The 16,199-nt window shown below is 39.5% G+C and overlaps 3 protein-coding genes and 1 non-coding gene across 4 annotated transcripts; 2 read left to right on the top strand and 2 right to left on the bottom strand.

The window, feature by feature from the left end:
- Nucleotides 1-675: 675 nt before the first annotated feature.
- Nucleotides 676-3,642, top strand: LOC140783359 (F-box protein PP2-A13-like). Its single transcript, XM_073130228.1, has 3 exons — nucleotides 676-1,289; nucleotides 1,487-1,605; nucleotides 2,920-3,642. The coding sequence occupies exons 1-3, from the start codon at nucleotides 963-965 to the stop codon at nucleotides 3,347-3,349; spliced, it is 876 nt and encodes a 291-aa protein (XP_072986329.1). The 5' UTR covers nucleotides 676-962; the 3' UTR covers nucleotides 3,350-3,642.
- Nucleotides 3,643-4,057: 415 nt separating this feature from the next.
- LOC140784882 (probable pectin methyltransferase QUA3) lies at nucleotides 4,058-9,694 on the top strand. The gene is made up of 7 exons (XM_073132482.1): nucleotides 4,058-4,815; nucleotides 6,047-6,250; nucleotides 6,341-6,551; nucleotides 6,654-6,915; nucleotides 7,024-7,395; nucleotides 7,875-7,970; nucleotides 9,223-9,694. The coding sequence occupies exons 1-7, from the start codon at nucleotides 4,363-4,365 to the stop codon at nucleotides 9,443-9,445; spliced, it is 1,821 nt and encodes a 606-aa protein (XP_072988583.1). The 5' UTR covers nucleotides 4,058-4,362; the 3' UTR covers nucleotides 9,446-9,694.
- A 363-nt stretch (nucleotides 9,695-10,057) lies between these two features.
- TRNAV-AAC (transfer RNA valine (anticodon AAC)) lies at nucleotides 10,058-10,131 on the bottom strand. Its single transcript has one exon. It is a non-coding gene; the product is annotated as a tRNA-Val (tRNA).
- Nucleotides 10,132-12,360: 2,229 nt separating this feature from the next.
- LOC140783961 (RHOMBOID-like protein 2) lies at nucleotides 12,361-15,972 on the bottom strand. The gene is made up of 5 exons (XM_073131126.1): nucleotides 15,185-15,972; nucleotides 14,373-14,536; nucleotides 13,990-14,153; nucleotides 13,652-13,902; nucleotides 12,361-12,690 (listed from the first exon to the last, which is right to left on the bottom strand). The coding sequence occupies exons 1-5, from the start codon at nucleotides 15,484-15,486 to the stop codon at nucleotides 12,579-12,581; spliced, it is 993 nt and encodes a 330-aa protein (XP_072987227.1). The 5' UTR covers nucleotides 15,487-15,972; the 3' UTR covers nucleotides 12,361-12,578.
- Between the last annotated feature and the right edge of the window lie 227 nt (nucleotides 15,973-16,199).

The following is a 16,199-nucleotide window of genomic DNA, read 5'->3' as shown; positions in this document are numbered from 1 at the left end:
ATGATAATTCCTAGGTTAATTTAGTAGCCCAGGAGGCCGGCAAAATGCTGACGAGACGTGGCCAATTTCCACGCAACAATGTCGTACAATCCACCTTATTGTAAATCCACTGGCGCCTTATTATATTACCTCGTCTTTAGGCAATCTGCAATTAAAACCACACACTAAAAGAACTAATTTTAACACCAATCGCATTGCCTTTTGCCACCTTGGTTGGATGGGTATGGAATGGGGACAACAGCGTGTTGCTGACTCGGATCCACGACACTAGGCCAGGCCTTGGATAAATATTTATTATTTACGCCTGAGTACCACCAAGGATTGGCCCCCATGAGGTGGCAATGAGACGCTCAGAGTAAATCTTGAGAGATTCCAGTTTGGAGATAAAAGTAATATAATATTTGGTTATTATAATTTTTTTTTATTTGTTTTATCCAAAATTTACCTCAGGATAATTTTTGTAAATAGTACCATAAAATGTGACTAATTTTTTTTTGTCTCCTTTTTAAAGGGGGGATTGATCCGTAGAGCAGTCATTCCAACTCATAAAATCTAGTAGGTTTCCAAATTCCAACTACAGCCCCCCCCCCTTAGATTCTCGACGCCGTGGTTTCAAACTCTACCAATGGCCGGGGGCAAATCCGTAAATGGAAAAGTCCCCTTCTTTCTATAAAAGGCCGCCACCGTATCCAATTCCTATCTTTTGCCAAGTTTTAGAGCAAAGTAATAGAGGAAAAGTTTCTCCCTTTCTCCGCGTTCGCGCTACGATCTCTTTCTTCCTTCCCTCTTTCTGGCGAAGAGGCGCAGAGCGCGCAACGAGCACGGAATTTCGAAACGAAACTGCGATTTAACAACAGCCGATCGGAACGGTGGAGTTCCCTAGTTTTTGGTGGAATTTTTGGTTGGGTTGGGGCTGGAAGTAAGAGGGCTCCAAGGAATTGTGGTAAGATTAGGGTTACCGGATGGGGTCCGGGGTATCGAGTATACTGGCGACGGAGGGCGAGGGTGGATCGCCGGAGACGGGGCTCGGTGACCTGCCGGAGGGCTGCGTTGCGGCGATTTTGCTCCACCTCGACCCGCCGGAGATCTGCCGGACGGCTAGGATTAACCTGGCGTTTAGTGGGGCAGCGTCGGCGGATTTCGTGTGGGGCGCGAAACTTCCGGAGAATTATCGGTATCTGATGAGTTTGGTAGCGGATGAGGAAAGTCGTAAGGCTAAGAGTGGATTAACCATGAAGGAAATCTACGCCAGGCTTTGTCGGCCGAATCCTTTTCATGGAGGCAACAAGGTATTACCTTTAATCATAAATGGAAGAAATTAGGGGATGTATGAGCTGGGTCGGTTCCATTTTGTTCGAATGCTTGGTTTTAATGGGAAAGAGTAGATCTTCTTGCGTTAAATCAACGGAATTCGTTGGTGCGAGTTGTCATAGAGAGTATTATCTCGCTCTTAATTTGATCTGATTGATTCTATTTGGGGTTGCAGGAGTTCTGGATGGAGAAGTCCAGGGGTGGGATTTGTTTGGCGATATCCTCAAAGGCGCTGGTGATTACAGGGATTGACGATAGGAGATACTGGAATCACATCCCAACTGAGGAGTCCAGGTATTGCCCTTTCTGATCTTATGCATCAATTTGTAACAACTTTGGCTTCTCATGTAAGATCCTAATATTATATAATTTTTCTCTTGTTAAAATAAATAGAAATTTGACTTTTCTTTATCAGTCTGGTATATGCTTCTGGAATGTTTATACTTTCTGAGTCAAAAGTTGATCTTTTCAATATCCTACTTTATTTTCTGAGTCAAAAGATTACCTTTTTTCAATACCTTTCGGCTTCTCAGAAAGATTTAGGTCGTTTGGTAGTAGCCTAATGTTTATCCTGAACCTTAACATGTGCATTGTCTTCTAGTGGTCAGAGGTTTAACACAGAGTTCTGTCCTGATTTGTGCTTGCAGATGTATCGTAAGCACTGCCTATAATCTGATCCCTTGCATATGTACTGTATTTTGAGTGCCAATTTTCTTCCTTGATCCAATCGAAGCATTCATTTCTGCTAATGCCCTTCCACAGTTTCATACTTTGGTTTATGACTACTATTGTAAGAACTAAACCTTCTATCAGCCATGTGTACTGGAGGGACTTGCAAAACCTGAGAGCTAGTGGTGTCTGCAGATCTCAAGACATACTTTTCTCCCACATGCAGTAGGTTTATTTAGTCTTACGATATTACACGTGAAACCATCAGGCATGAAAACTTTCTTTTTTCTGGACATGAATCCACCATGAATGTGGAATGTTTGTTTAGATATAATGTTAGCAAATCAATCAATTGGGTCAGCTATTTGGATCTGGTGTTATTTGCTTTCTTGAGCATTCCCTGTTGTTAGATATAGAAAGAAACTCATAGTCCTATTAAACCAAAATGGAGATATATTTGAGATAGGCGCTACTCAACGATAATGCAAGGAGTTTTGATTGAGCAACTAAGTTATGACAGAAAACTGATCCAATCTCATAGTCTGCATCTGCCTTCATGCAACTAATTTTCTGTTTGAGAATTTTAAAATGTAACAAGCCATTTTATTTTATTTTTCTCTAATTTGTTGATTCATAATATGCTCAAATTGAAACATCAGTCCAACCTATTCGAGAGACTTGTGGTCTGTGCAACTTCTGCTCATCCAGCTGTACTTTTGATTAATTAAACGCTAGCACTAGAAATTTCCTGACAAACTGCATGTTGTTTTCAGACCCTAACACTACAAAAGTACTTTGGGCAATACTAATCAGTAGTGGGATCTAACTTCTAAATTTTCAGATTACAAGCAGAATATAACTTTTTCTTCTAAAGATATGGTTGAATGCTCTTCGAAGAAAAAAAAGAGAATTGACTGAGTTCCTCTATTCTCCTTACAGGTTCCACTCTGTTGCTTATCTTCAGCAAATCTGGTGGTTCGAGGTGGTTGGGGGAATTGATTTCTGCTTCCCTGCTGGTACATACAGCTTATACTTTCGGATCCATCTAGGCCGAGCCTACAGGCGATTTGGCAGGCGAGTCTGCAACTCTGAGCATATCCATGGGTGGCACAAAAAGCCTGTGCGCCTTCAGCTGTCAACCTCGGATGGTCAGAATGCTTCATCGCAGTATTATCTAGACAAGCCCGGGAGTTGGATCCTTTATCACGCCGGCGACTTTGTTGTAGCAAACTCCAATACTTGTACCAAACTCAAGTTCTCAATGACACAAATTGATTGTACACATACAAAAGGTGGTCTGTCTGTTGATTCTGTGTTCATATATCCCAAGGGGTATCGGCAAGAAAAAATAGCCACAACCAGCATGTAGCTTTATTAGATAGAATGTAGTTAGTAGAGCGGCAGTAGACGATGCAGAAGGGTGGCTATTTTGTTATCGCCTGAGCATCAGATATGCAAGATAATGTGTATATTGTTGTAGAAGCAATTTTGCATGAGTGTATGTGCTCATTTATGTGTTCCTTTTTATTGTGAGCATAGTTGAGTGGATAATGTTGTATGATTGGAATGAGAGTACGAGTGGCCATGTAACATTTGGCTGGCCATCTTAGTTTGACAAACTCTTTGTGTTCTTTCAATAAAGTCTCTTGTATTTGTTGCGAATGAAAGGTTTTTCTTACTAGTGACATACGAAAAATGGTGCCGTTGTTATTATAGATTAAATGGGCCCAATATCACGGCCCACTAGTAGCATTTGTATTTAGTCCTGTTATCCATCTATGTGATAGTTTATGTCACATATTATAAGTTATCAATGGGTACAAGATTAATAACAACAGTCAACCAACATTTTTAGGTCAATGTTGTGCGTTTTTTTTTCGCCCTAATAATCTAAAAGACTATAAAAATATAATTGTGATGGAATTAACAATAGGTGAAAGATTATTAAATAGAAAACTACCTAGTTATAAATTCATGTCGGTTCTGATAACTGGTAAGCATCAGTTAATAATTAAACATTTTTCTTTCATTATCTCAGAGTATCCAGATGTTGAGGAGAACTTAAGGCTCAGTTATTATGAACCCTTTTATTTATCAAATACTAAATGCAAAATTGTACTCCTTTGCATAAGAAAGTAGTGAAAAATACCACCACAGAGTAACTGCGACTAATTAACCGCCCTTCACATCGCTGTCTTCCTCCGTCTCTGCTACACCCTCGCATCCCACCTCACTCAGATCTCTCTCTCTCTCTCTCTCTCTCTCTCTATAGAAAGGAGAGAAGGCGAGAACCGATCGGATCTTGAGAATAATGCTTCCGATCTAACCTATATCTCTGCCATCTCCTCCTCCCTCCCCTGTCATCTCCGATCTCTCACCGGCATGGGCCACGTCAACCTCCCGCCGACGCGCCGCGGCGGGCCCCAGCGGCCGTGGACGCTCCTCGACATCGTATCCGCCGCCTTCTTCGCCGGCGTTCTCGTATTCTTCGTCCTCATCTTCACCTCCCTCGGCGACTCGCTCGCCGCGTCCGGCCGCCGAGCCCTCGCGCGGTCTTCCCCCTCCGATCCGCGTCAGCGCGAGAGGATCCTCGCCCTCATTGACTCCCGCCCCTCCGGATCCAGCGGAGGCTCTGGGGCGGTCGTGGAGGCGTGCCCCGCCGAGGAGGTAGATAATATGCCCTGCGAGGATCCCCGACGCAACAGCCAGCTCAGCAGGGATATGAACTATTACCGGGAGAGGCATTGCCCGGTCCCTGGGGAGGAACCTGTCTGCCTCGTGCCACCGCCAAAGGGGTACCGGGTCCCCGTGCAGTGGCCAGAGAGCCTTCACAAGGTATCACCCCTTAGCCTTTCTTGGTTCTCTCTCTTTTTTTTAAGGGTTTTTTATTCGGTGGATGTTTGAGAGAGAATTCACCGAGAAAGGCTATTTAAATAAAGATTGCACTTTGACAATGATAACTGGTCTTTCTTCTTAAAAAAGGAGAAGACAATGGTGACTGGTGCAATAACATTATTTAGATTAATTGACAGTAGCTGGAATTAGAAATTGAGTGGCTTTCTTTTGTTTTTTCTATGTTCAATTTAGTGATTATGTGGGCTATTTAGAGTTAATAGAATATTTTGCCACACAATTCACATCTCAGTAGAAATATTGATTTATGCCGGCACAAGGCACTCACTGATTTGGTAGTATGAAATACTGTCATTATCTTGGTGTGACTTATATCTCAGGACGGGAAATTCATATGTTACTAGGTGGTACAGATATGCCCAATTTCATATTTTGCTCGGGTCTGGGCTGTCAAGCTAGTACTATCTAAGTTTTTGCATATCCCACTCAAGCTATCTGCTGATTAATGTGGCATATTGATCAAAGTGCTATATTATCAATATGAGTTAATAGATGGGATAATAATAAAATTTCACTCTATATTGTCAGAATCTACCATGTTTTCCTTTGTCTACATTCAATTAAAATTCTGCATGGTGAAAGATTGTAATGTTGCTTAGGATCTTTTGAGCTTTGACTAGGGAATAGTTTGTGCACTGATCTGCAGCTTCCTGAAGACTTGCCTCGCATACGAACAGAGTTTTATGTTAAAAAGTCATCTCCAATAATAAATATTCTAGCATCTCTCTCCATACTTCCTGTAGCAAGAGAGCACAAGAATTTAAAGTTGCAAGCATGAATAGCCATTAGTTACAACATATTCTTTCTTTTCTTGTCATTTAAGTCATGGTTTTTGGTTTTCTACCTTACCTGTCTGTTTTTTACATTCATTCCTTCATGGTTATATACTTAAGTCCATCTGATTTTTATCAGCTTGCACTACAAATTTAATCATATAAGAAATTAATTTATCATAGTACCCAGATTGGTACATTTGAATCTTATGCCCTTACCGGTAAATGAATGAGTCACATGAGTCTTCACTGTTCCAAATTTATACATGTGAATACATATTGGATGATGCTACATAATAAACATCAACATCCATTTTCCTTTTCATATGCAGTTTAGTCTGGTTGTGTGAAAAATTAATGTCTCCTTATTTTATTTGCAGATATGGCATGATAACATGCCATATGGTAAAATTGCAGAGAGAAAAGGTCACCAGGGTTGGATGAAAGAAGAAGGCTCATATTTTACTTTCCCTGGTGGTGGAACTATGTTCCCAGATGGAGCTGAACCATATATTGCAAAGCTTGGACAGTTTATCCCGATAAACACAGGTCAACTGAGGACAGCCCTTGATATGGGATGTGGGGTAAGATGTCTATATTTAATTTGTAAGCTTCTTTTATGGTTGTATTTTCCCTTTCAAGAAATTACTGTATGATCTCAATTCTTCGTGAAGGTTGCTAGTTTTGGTGGATTTCTGATTAAAGAAGACATAATGACACTTTCCTTTGCCCCAAGGGATTCACATAAATCCCAAATACAATTTGCATTAGAAAGAGGAATTCCAGCATTTGTTGCCATGTTGGGTACACGTCGGCTTCCATTTCCAGCACATTCTTTTGACTTGGTTCATTGTTCTCGATGTTTGATTCCTTTTACTGCCCACAGTAAGTTTCTTCTGCCCCTTTTGCTTTTGCATTTACTGCATGCATCTGAATTTACTGTACTTGTCATCCTCAATTGGTATCTAAACAATGATTGCATTACAGATGGAACTTATCTGATTGAAGTGGATCGTTTACTTCGACCTGGAGGATACCTAGTTATATCTGGACCTCCTGTGCAATGGGTTAAACAGGACAAGGAATGGGGGGATCTCCAAGGTATGGTACGGGCATTGTGTTATGAACTGATTGCTGTAGATGGTAACACTGCCATTTGGAAGAAGCCATCAGGGAATTCATGTCTTCCTAATCAAAATGAATTTGGGCTTGATCTGTGCAGTGATACTGATGATCCAAGTGAAGCATGGTAAGAGTTTAACCTTACGTGATTAAATAAATGCAACTGTCATTGTATTGCACATAGTTTCTCCTGAACATTTAATTGCTTGCTTAAATATTAAATATTTCCATCCAGGTACTTCAAGTTGAAAAAATGCATTAGCAAGAGCTCCCTTGTGGAAGAAATAGCTGTTGGCTCCATTTCTAAATGGCCACAGAGGCTATCAAAACCATCTGCTAGGGTATCTCTCATGAAAAATGGAATCGACGTGTTTGAAGCTGATGCAAGGAGGTGGGCCAGGCGAGTTGCATTTTATAAGAGATCTCTTGGTGTGAAGCTTGGGACCCCACATATACGTAATGTTATGGACATGAATGCATTTTTTGGAGGATTTGCAGCAGCTCTAGTTTCTGATCCTGTCTGGGTTATGAATGTTGTTCCTGCTCGAAAACCATTGACCCTTGGGATAATTTACGACAGAGGCTTGATTGGAGTCTATCATGATTGGTAAGCTTTCTTGCTTAGTTTGCTGATATTTATAGAACTGTGAATGTTTTTGTAGCACACCTTGATGCTCAATTTCTCCTCTGTTGCTAACTTGTAAATCAGTAACTTTGCACTGACTCTATGCAACAAGTACACTTTTTTGGGTTTAGATGGGTTTGATTTGGCTAGCTAAGAATGTTTATCATTTTATTGTGTATAATATATTTTGCATGTTTCTGAAGCTTGTTTCCTGGTTTTATCTGATAAAATCTGGTAGACATTCTTTTTAACTTAAAAAGAAGAAGAGAAACTCAAACTGGGTAATAAAATGTGGTCTCTTCTAACTTACGAGAAAGATGCCTCCAATCTTTCTTCCATGAAGTTCAATTTTGAATCTAAAGAACAAAAACTGAAATCTTATTCTATCTATTTGATCAGTTATTGAGTTTCTACTGATGTATAATTAATTAGATGCTCTTATGTTTATTTGCTGGCACCAGGTGCGAGGCATTCTCAACATATCCTCGAACCTATGATCTCATTCATGCAGCAGGAATTAACTCCTTGATAAGAGATTCAACTACTGGCAATAACAGGTATGCTAGAAATCATTTATCTTGGATTGGATAGATCTTTTTAATAAAAACTTTCTTCAGAAGGTAGATCTTCTGTAATTAGACCTTTCCTGGTGCTCATTATGTTACCTTAGATATTGTATACATACCAGTGATCAATAGGATAGTCTTGATTGCTATCAACCCTGGTTCCTGCTAATAGACCTGTTGATTATTGTTGTAGGTAGTTTATGGCTTTTATCGCAACTATAGCAGCTGCAATCTTAGCATAGAATCTATATAGTAGCATCCATTTATTGAGGGGGTTTTCCCGTCGTTGGTATAGGAAGAATATTTGATTCTGAAGACTGCCCATTTCCACTCATTAATTCTTTCTTACCTTCACTTAGAATGATTGAGTTGGCTGTGTCATTCTCCGATGATATAAATATTTTCCCTGATTTCAAACTTAATTAAAATATATTTTCTTAAGTTATCTTAGACTTATGTCTTTACCCACTCTACCTTGCACAATATGCGGTAAAGAGAAGGTCAAGTTCAAGTTGCATATTGATTATTCCCTTCTAAAGTAACCTGGCTAGAGGATTATCCAGCTGGCAAACTTAATCGAAACTTAAGCTTGGCTCATTACTTTTCATGATTTGACCTTGAACATTATAGCTAAAGCCTAAACATTATCTAAGGTTACAATCAAGATTGACAACTTCTCTTCACCTTGGTTTAACTTTTCCTGCTTTGAATATCTCGTCATCATGTAAGCCTTTTTAAAATAATGTGCCATCTAGAGCACGTCAAAGATGAGAAAGCTTCTTTATGCCCAACAGCCAGCTTGACATTAATCAGCTTGTCATTTATTCTCTTATGTACATGACTTCTTAATTTTGTCGATCTCATAGGCAGGAAAGTGACAAGACCTGAGTCTACAAGAGGACAAGAAATCCTAATTTGTGCCAGTGCCTTTTGCTGGCACATGATAGTGATTATTATTAGGCCGTCCTTTCCTCTTTGTTCTATTGTTATATTTTTATGTTTTAGAAGCGGTTTAATGATTATTATTAGATATTATTTTGAGATGTTCCAATCTCAAACCTCATTAACTCTGATGCAGTCCTTTACTGCAGCCATTACACAACTGCTTTATACAATAATTTTTTCAACAGAAGTTATCTCCAAACAGACCTAAGGACTAGCAAAATGATTTTCTTTATTATCCTCCATTATTGTCATTTCATGGGAAAGACAAATGCATTCACTTCTTCAACTTTTATTGCAGGTGTCATCTTGTTGATATCATGGTTGAGATGGATCGCATGCTACGGCCAGAAGGAACAGCTGTCATACGAGATTCACCAGAAGTCATAGATAAGGTGGCACGAATTGCTCATGCAATTCGGTGGACGGTCCAAGTACATGGGAGTGAGCCTGAATCACGTAACGGAGAGAAAATTCTTGTTGCTACAAAGACTTTTTGGACGTTGTCCTCAGCCTCGCATTGAAGTGTTTTCCTTGCTTTTTATTCTCCTTCCTAATCTTGACTTATATGGGTGGGTTAGTAGGCGATTTGGGGATAAGTCTCCCTTGTTTGTGTAGTAGCTAGAAAATGCAATAGGGTATTCTCATTCATATATTTGTTTCTCCTTGTAAGAAGTGAACCAAATATTTATTTCCTTCTTAGGGTAATTGGATCAAGTTGTAGCACGTTGAAGCCTATATAGCAATCAACATGGGCTCCTTTTTTGTGTTTATTAGTTGATACAGGAAAATACCGAAATAATAATAAATATCGTTGTCAATTGTAACTATCATATGAAACACAGGCTTAATTTGTTGAAGTGACTTTGCATGATTAGATATTTGACCGGTTTCTTCTCCAATTAAAGGAGTCATTGCAGGTAAGCTATTCTATGACCGAAATTTTCTCGCCATATTTGACAGATTGTCCTACGAATGATGGTTTTTAGCTCTGTTCTCTTTTTCTTGCTATAGAAAGCCATTCCAATTTGGGTTGGTAAAAGGACTGGAAAAGTCATTCAAATTCTTTGAGAGATAAGCCTTGGAGTTGGAGAGTTTCGCGCTATAAAAAGATCAGCAAAAATTTTAAAAATGTATGGCGTCGCCCGGACTTGAACCGGAGACCTTCAGTGTGTTAGACTGACGTGATAACCAACTACACCACGACACCGTTTTGTAATATCGGAGAGAAAATTCCTATTAAATCTTTGTAAATGTCCCTCATATGAACCCTATGAATAATAGCCAGCCAAAGGAAACTCTTCATGTTAGAGGTTAGAGAAGTTTTGTTGGTAGTTCAATCAAGGGCAAAGGAATATTGGAGTAGCAAAGAATTATAAGATGCTACTAAGGACGATCTTGAGGATGTGAATCTTTAAGATATGACGTCATTTGACTATGTGAGCCTCTTAAGGAGCCTGAGCCTTTGCAAAGTGTCCTAACCTGGTTGACCTTGGCTAAGATATTCTTATCCATCCTCTTAGGCCATCTCAACAATGTCTCTAATAAGGGCAAAGGGCTAAGAGAAGATCAATGATAGAGGGAAGTAAGTTTGTGGGGGGGAATATCACTATTACACCGATTAGTCCAAAACCTCACCCACTCCTCGTTCCTCGAGTAGAAAGAGGTGCTGACCGCAAAAGAAATGACCATCCTGAGGATCATTTTTCAATTCCCAGGTGGATCCTTATGATGGATAGGGCGTCTATAGTAAAGTTGTAGGATGATATCTCTCTACAGTGTTAGCATCCTAGGCTGTTACTACCTCCATCGCCACTTTCTAGGGATAAAGATGTTGAACCCGTAGTTATCAAAACTGGATTAAAGTGGTAAATCGGCTATTTGTTATCAAACTTGAAAAGCAAATGTCAACTCAATTTAGTTATGATAATGATAGTTGAACCTCCTCAAATTCTAGATTTCTAGCATAACTCTATAGTGGAAACCTAAGATCGACGCCTGTCTTACCCTTTCAAGGAAGCCCCATCTCAAGGAGTCAATTCTTTTGAAGACCGAGTCTGGAGACTAAAAACTTGAAAAGAAAAACTTAAATAGAAAAATGTGGTTTGTATATTTTATATTTTAGGCTAAGATATTTTGATGGGCTCAACAAGTGTAAATAAGTTTAAATTTATTTTTTCAAGCAAGACCATGACATCTAAGCTCTTCTAGCATATTAACTCACTATTTATTTTTAAAAGCTAATATTACATAATGGTGGTTTGTATATTTTATTTTCTAATAGAGATCAAGGGTATGTCTACCTCCGACAATAATAGGGTATCGTCGGTGAATTAAAGAGTCGGGATGAATGTCTCCTGTGAAAGGCTGAGGCTGCAAATCAGACCACTATCTTGAGCCCAAAGGAGAAACTTCGTACGGAGGTCCACAATGAGAATGAAGAGTAACGACAACGGTGGGTTGCTGTGGCCGAGAGAGACGGCGTTCAACAAAAAACCGTTGACAAACATGCAACCTAGGTTGACTTTAAGGTTAGGCGTAACCCGAGCAATCCACTTTGCCAAAATGTGCTTAGCTCGGAGAATGACAATGAGGGAGTCACACTTGACGCAATCGAAAGCCTTAGCTAAGTCGAGCTTGATGAAGGATACTTGACTGCCTGCATCATGTCATCCGAGCAGCGAGCTCATGGGCAAGGGTGAAATTGTCCAGGATCAACCTCCTCTTAATGAAGGCAGATTGGCCATTGCGAATGAGGCCATCAAGAGCCTCGATCAAGCGTATTGTGAGGACTTTAGTGATCACCTTAAAGTAGTAGCACCGGAGAAGACTGAAGGGTCTGAGACAGAGATGAGTCTAGCAGAATCTTTATTAGACAGGAAGATGAAGAAGGACTTCCCCCTCCAACCCATGCCGCACACCGAATACGCGTATCAGGTCGGCCTTGATCACCAGGTCAGAATTAGTGATAGAAGAGGAATCATATGCGAGCTTTAGCCATTAGACCTTCATGGAGTAATAATTTGATTGAGAGAAAAGAAAAGAAATATGCATACTGCTCCAAGCTTATCATCATTTTCTAGTTCTCATAATTTTTCTGCAGACGTGTGCGTGTGATTTTTTATCTTCTTTTCGTGCCTGCGACTTCAGTTCAGTATCTTTTGACCTCTATGAAAGTTTTTATGGTTATATTGCTTATGCCAACCATTAAATTTGTAATCTTCTTGTCACACTTGTGCCATTCTTTTTTGAATTGCATAGCATGTCTTCAAGTAATTAATATCTATGAGTTAGATCAGACGCTGTTAAGATTTTCTTTTTCTTTTTTTTTTAAGAAAAACAAGAATTATGTTGTAGTATTGAAATTTTAAGACTGGGGTTCCAAAAATTCTCTTTCCATTAGCTAATATATCAAATCTGCTACCCAATAAACAATCAATCAACCAACGAATAGAGTTTTATTTCATGAACTGGTGATCAACAGTCCAAGTCACAAAACCAAATCTGAAGCTAATAATCTGTCAATGGAGGAAGCAACAATGTACAATATACATGAAGTGAAAAAACAAAATATCAAAGTGGATGGCATTCCAATACCCTATAGAACATCTGGGACATAACTCTAGCACCCCTCAAGAGAAAGTAGATAGCCATGCTTCAATTGTTACAAGTCCATTTCGACGTAGGTACGCAGGTCAAATAGTGGCACCAATGGCAATGTTCATTGCCGTTCACTCCTCTGAACAGCTCTATCAATCCAACAGCAAAACTGCAAAACAATGTGAAGGTTCCTAGATCAACATTGACAGCATCATATATGGAATTGAAAGTTGCTCGGGAACAAAGCACAAAATAATAGATCAGATTCAATAGTATATTCTAGCAGAGAGCAACTATCAAAGCCAAACAATTATTAAAAAGTGACGGTCAATGATGCAAACAAACTTTAAATCTAAAGGGCTTCTTCACGCCAGGACAATTGAAAGTTCTGTTTAGTATGCTTCAACTAAATTTTTGTTGAGAATCTGATCTCGCACTACCAAAATTACAGCTCTAAAAAGAAACTGATTTCCACACGATGAAGTTTCAAACCACCCGAAAATCAAATCATTTCTTATAATAAAGCTGAGCAAATTAGAGGTAAAACAAGAAATAAGCCCCTCTCTTTTATTTGTTAGTTGTACGCAATAAGCAATATTATAGTAATCATCCATTTCATATCTAATAAAAATATCATCCTCCACTGCTACTACTAAGATAATTGATATTATTATACAAAGCTAAATGATAATGCCATTAGACGAGGTGTAAAAGTAGTGGTAGATAATGCCTTTATCATTAGTAGAGGGTGCCAACTAATGCCAACGCTAAGGCTTGAGTCATAAAACAACCTCCCTAACAATGAGGATAAAGGGCTGCATAAATCTTGGCAGACCTACATTGGAAGCCAAATGCATCAAGATGCCATCTTTTAGTGTTAGTAAAATGAATATGCCTGAAGTAAGGTACTCCTACCATATACCATTTAAAAATGAAAGGAAAACTGGGGAAGAAAAGAAAAGAAAAGGCTATTTATATGCTTGTCCAGTGAAGCACAAACTGAATATAAAAGAATGATTCCCAATAGTGGACCAACTTAAACCAGAAGGCCAAAAGAAAACTACTAATATTTGTAGCCTATAGGCTCTTCAACACAACAACAGTTAGCACTAGTAAAATGGAATGCTTACCCAGCTACAAACAAGAGCAGCCCGACGACCAACAGTACATACTGGTATGCCAAATACTTGGATTTGGGCTGGCTTGAAGGAGGCAGATTGCCGCGTTCCAACCATTTAAAGTGAGGTTGCATTAGTAGAACAAATCCCAAGAGAAAACCTGTCAGAAATCCTCCAATATGGGCAAAATTATCGACAAATGGAAGTATTCCAACAGCCAAGTTAACCGCAACGATGATCACAAGAGTAAATAGAGCTGAAGCCTGCAAAAGAGAATAAATGGAGTTAAGATCCTAAAGCTTATAGTAAAAGCTGATAAGAGTTGAAAAGAGTGGGGAGAGAATATCTACCCTGTTGGTGTATATAGTCCAATTAGTAAGAAGCTCTGATAGAAGTGCTCCAAGAAGTCCAAATAAAGCACCAGAAGCGCCGACAGAGATACCATTTCTCATGAAAAGAGCTGAGAGAATGCTGCCGCCAAATCCTGACAGAAGGTAAATTATCCCAACTCGCACTGCAAAAGCCAGGCAGAAACCATTCAGGACCTCAAATTAGTAAATACTGCATTGGATATACTGTAGATAAAATTAGCCATAGATCGAAGTTATTTATGTGGTGTGGAACAGATATTCACGTATCATCATGAATCTTTTATTTTAGTAATAAGAGAGAAATGATTTTTTGGCAATGTAAGAGAACAACAAAATAAAGGATCGACGAGAATGAAGCTTACCAAATCCAAATTGCTGCTCAAGCCGAACTCCAATTACAACAAGGCTTATCATATTAACAGCCAGATGAATAAGACCTGCATGCGACCAAATGCAAGTCACAAGTCTCCAGCCTTGATGTCCATGCACAACTTTGTCCCACTTAAGAGCTCCCATCTTCAGCAATCTGGAAAAATAAATATTTGCAAACCGACTTGTTAAATAAATCATACATCCCCCAATTTTGAATCCCCACATAAAGAAAATTATGCTCATTAAACAAATATGTTTCTCAAGGAAACATAAAAGGTCACGAAAATCACTGAGTATCAACACGATCAAAAGGGAAGCTGAAATATTAAGAATGCGATGCCTAATTTATTACTTGATGAGAACCTGCATTGACATTTCTCAACTACTCAAGACTAGCAAAGTCATCGGCTCGATTCTTTATGCGATTTAAATCCTTTGTTTGATTCAAATGCCCAGCAGCAATTTCTCAACAAAACCCCCATATTTTGCTTACTTTGTGACCTAGCAAGCTAAGGAACAAGAAACGAGCTTGAATCTAATTTGTACACTCAAACAATCCCAAATTCGACAAGTACCGATCAAGATAAACGATACCACGAGCACGAAGAAGAAGAAAAAAACACCAATTTAGTTCCAGCCGAGAAAAAAAAAAAAGAGCAGAGCAAAATGGAAATGGATCTTCCCCGAATCAAACCTTATACTCTTCTTTTCCCCAAACTAAACCATATCAAAAACCATAAAGATCGCAACTTTATCTCAATTCCGACAACAGAAAAAGCGTAAGCACCCAAAGAAACCTTACGTGGAGGCTGACGGACCCAAGAGAGGGTTGTCGTGATACGGCTCGAACGAGAAGCGGCGGAGGAAGCGAGCTTTGCAGGACCCAGATGGGTGGTGGTCGGGGCAGTTATTCACATACATGGCAACGACGAACACGATCACGTTGGCCAGCACGAACAATGGTATCAACCACGAAGTCCACCCCCTCCTCTCCCGCGCCGACGAGTCGTAGTAGAACGGCGACGGCGGCACGTGCCCCCCGGTCTGGGCCATGGTTTTCGGCCTAGGCTTTGCGCCCCCATTCTCCACGTCGGTGTTCGACATCTCTAAGGACCAAAAGTTGCTCTCTTTCGCTTCTAATTTGATCTCAACGGAGTCGGAGAAGAGAATGGAGAGTTGGGTTTGCGCTAAAAACAGAGAAGTGATCGTAGAATGCAAACTTTCCTTTAAAAGGAGAAGATAGAGAAGAATTCAAACCAAAAGCGAACGATGAAAGAAGAAGGGGTGACTTCTAATATATATATATATATATTTCGTAAATGGTGGTTGCCGGCGAAGCGAGTAGTTGACGGTGTCCTTTTCTGTAGTGTAGCAGAAGCAAAAGAAAAAAGAACAAGTTTCCTTCTTCTTTCTTTCCATTGGCTAATTTGAAAGAAAATATCATAAGATTATATTCTTAAGCAAAAGAAGTGACGATATTTTTGTTATTTAACCAAATGTTATTGTGGTTGTTCTGGCACCCACCTTTTCTACATTGCTAATATGGAGGGATTTTGAAAGACAAGGAGATTTGATATATTTTATTCATTGTGATTTGTGCAGCTGTATGGAATTCAAACTTTGCTTTCAATTCCATTTGCCAAAATCTTTTGCCGAAGATGAATGAAAGTATTAAAAAAAGAAGAGGAAAGTGGAGAGCTCCTTCCAACATGATCATAAATTATTACTAGAGTTAGTCCAGTCCAATCTCTTGAGACGCGGATTCAGAATGCTTTGGGTTGACTCGTTCCAACTCGAAATCGTGTGGCCAGTAAGTC

This window comes from Typha latifolia, chromosome 3 (assembly GCF_019914945.1).
Source record: "Typha latifolia isolate L0001 chromosome 3, TyphaL0001v2, whole genome shotgun sequence".
Taxonomy (NCBI): Eukaryota; Viridiplantae; Streptophyta; class Magnoliopsida; order Poales; family Typhaceae; genus Typha; species Typha latifolia.
Note: the sequence above shows the minus strand (reverse complement) of the source record. Positions and strands in the feature narration are given on the sequence as shown.

Excerpts from the sequence above, each read along its gene's own strand:
- LOC140783359 (XM_073130228.1), top strand. The coding sequence starts at position 963 with ATGGGGTCCGGGGTATCGAGTATACTGGCGACGGAGGGCGAGGGTGGA. Across the intron at positions 1,290-1,486 it reads CTTTTCATGGAGGCAACAAG|GAGTTCTGGATGGAGAAGTC; the intron begins GTATTACCTTTA and ends TTGGGGTTGCAG. Across the intron at positions 1,606-2,919 it reads ATCCCAACTGAGGAGTCCAG|GTTCCACTCTGTTGCTTATC; the intron begins GTATTGCCCTTT and ends TTCTCCTTACAG.
- LOC140784882 (XM_073132482.1), top strand. The coding sequence starts at position 4,363 with ATGGGCCACGTCAACCTCCCGCCGACGCGCCGCGGCGGGCCCCAGCGG. Across the intron at positions 6,552-6,653 it reads GATTCCTTTTACTGCCCACA|ATGGAACTTATCTGATTGAA; the intron begins GTAAGTTTCTTC and ends ATTGCATTACAG. Across the intron at positions 6,916-7,023 it reads GATGATCCAAGTGAAGCATG|GTACTTCAAGTTGAAAAAAT; the intron begins GTAAGAGTTTAA and ends ATTTCCATCCAG.
- LOC140783961 (XM_073131126.1), bottom strand. The coding sequence starts at position 15,486 with ATGTCGAACACCGACGTGGAGAATGGGGGCGCAAAGCCTAGGCCGAAA. Across the intron at positions 14,537-15,184 it reads TTGGGTCCGTCAGCCTCCAC|ATTGCTGAAGATGGGAGCTC; the intron begins GTAAGGTTTCTT and ends TTATTTTTCCAG. Across the intron at positions 12,691-13,651 it reads CTGCTCTTGTTTGTAGCTGG|TTTTGCTGTTGGATTGATAG; the intron begins GTAAGCATTCCA and ends ATTGTTTTGCAG.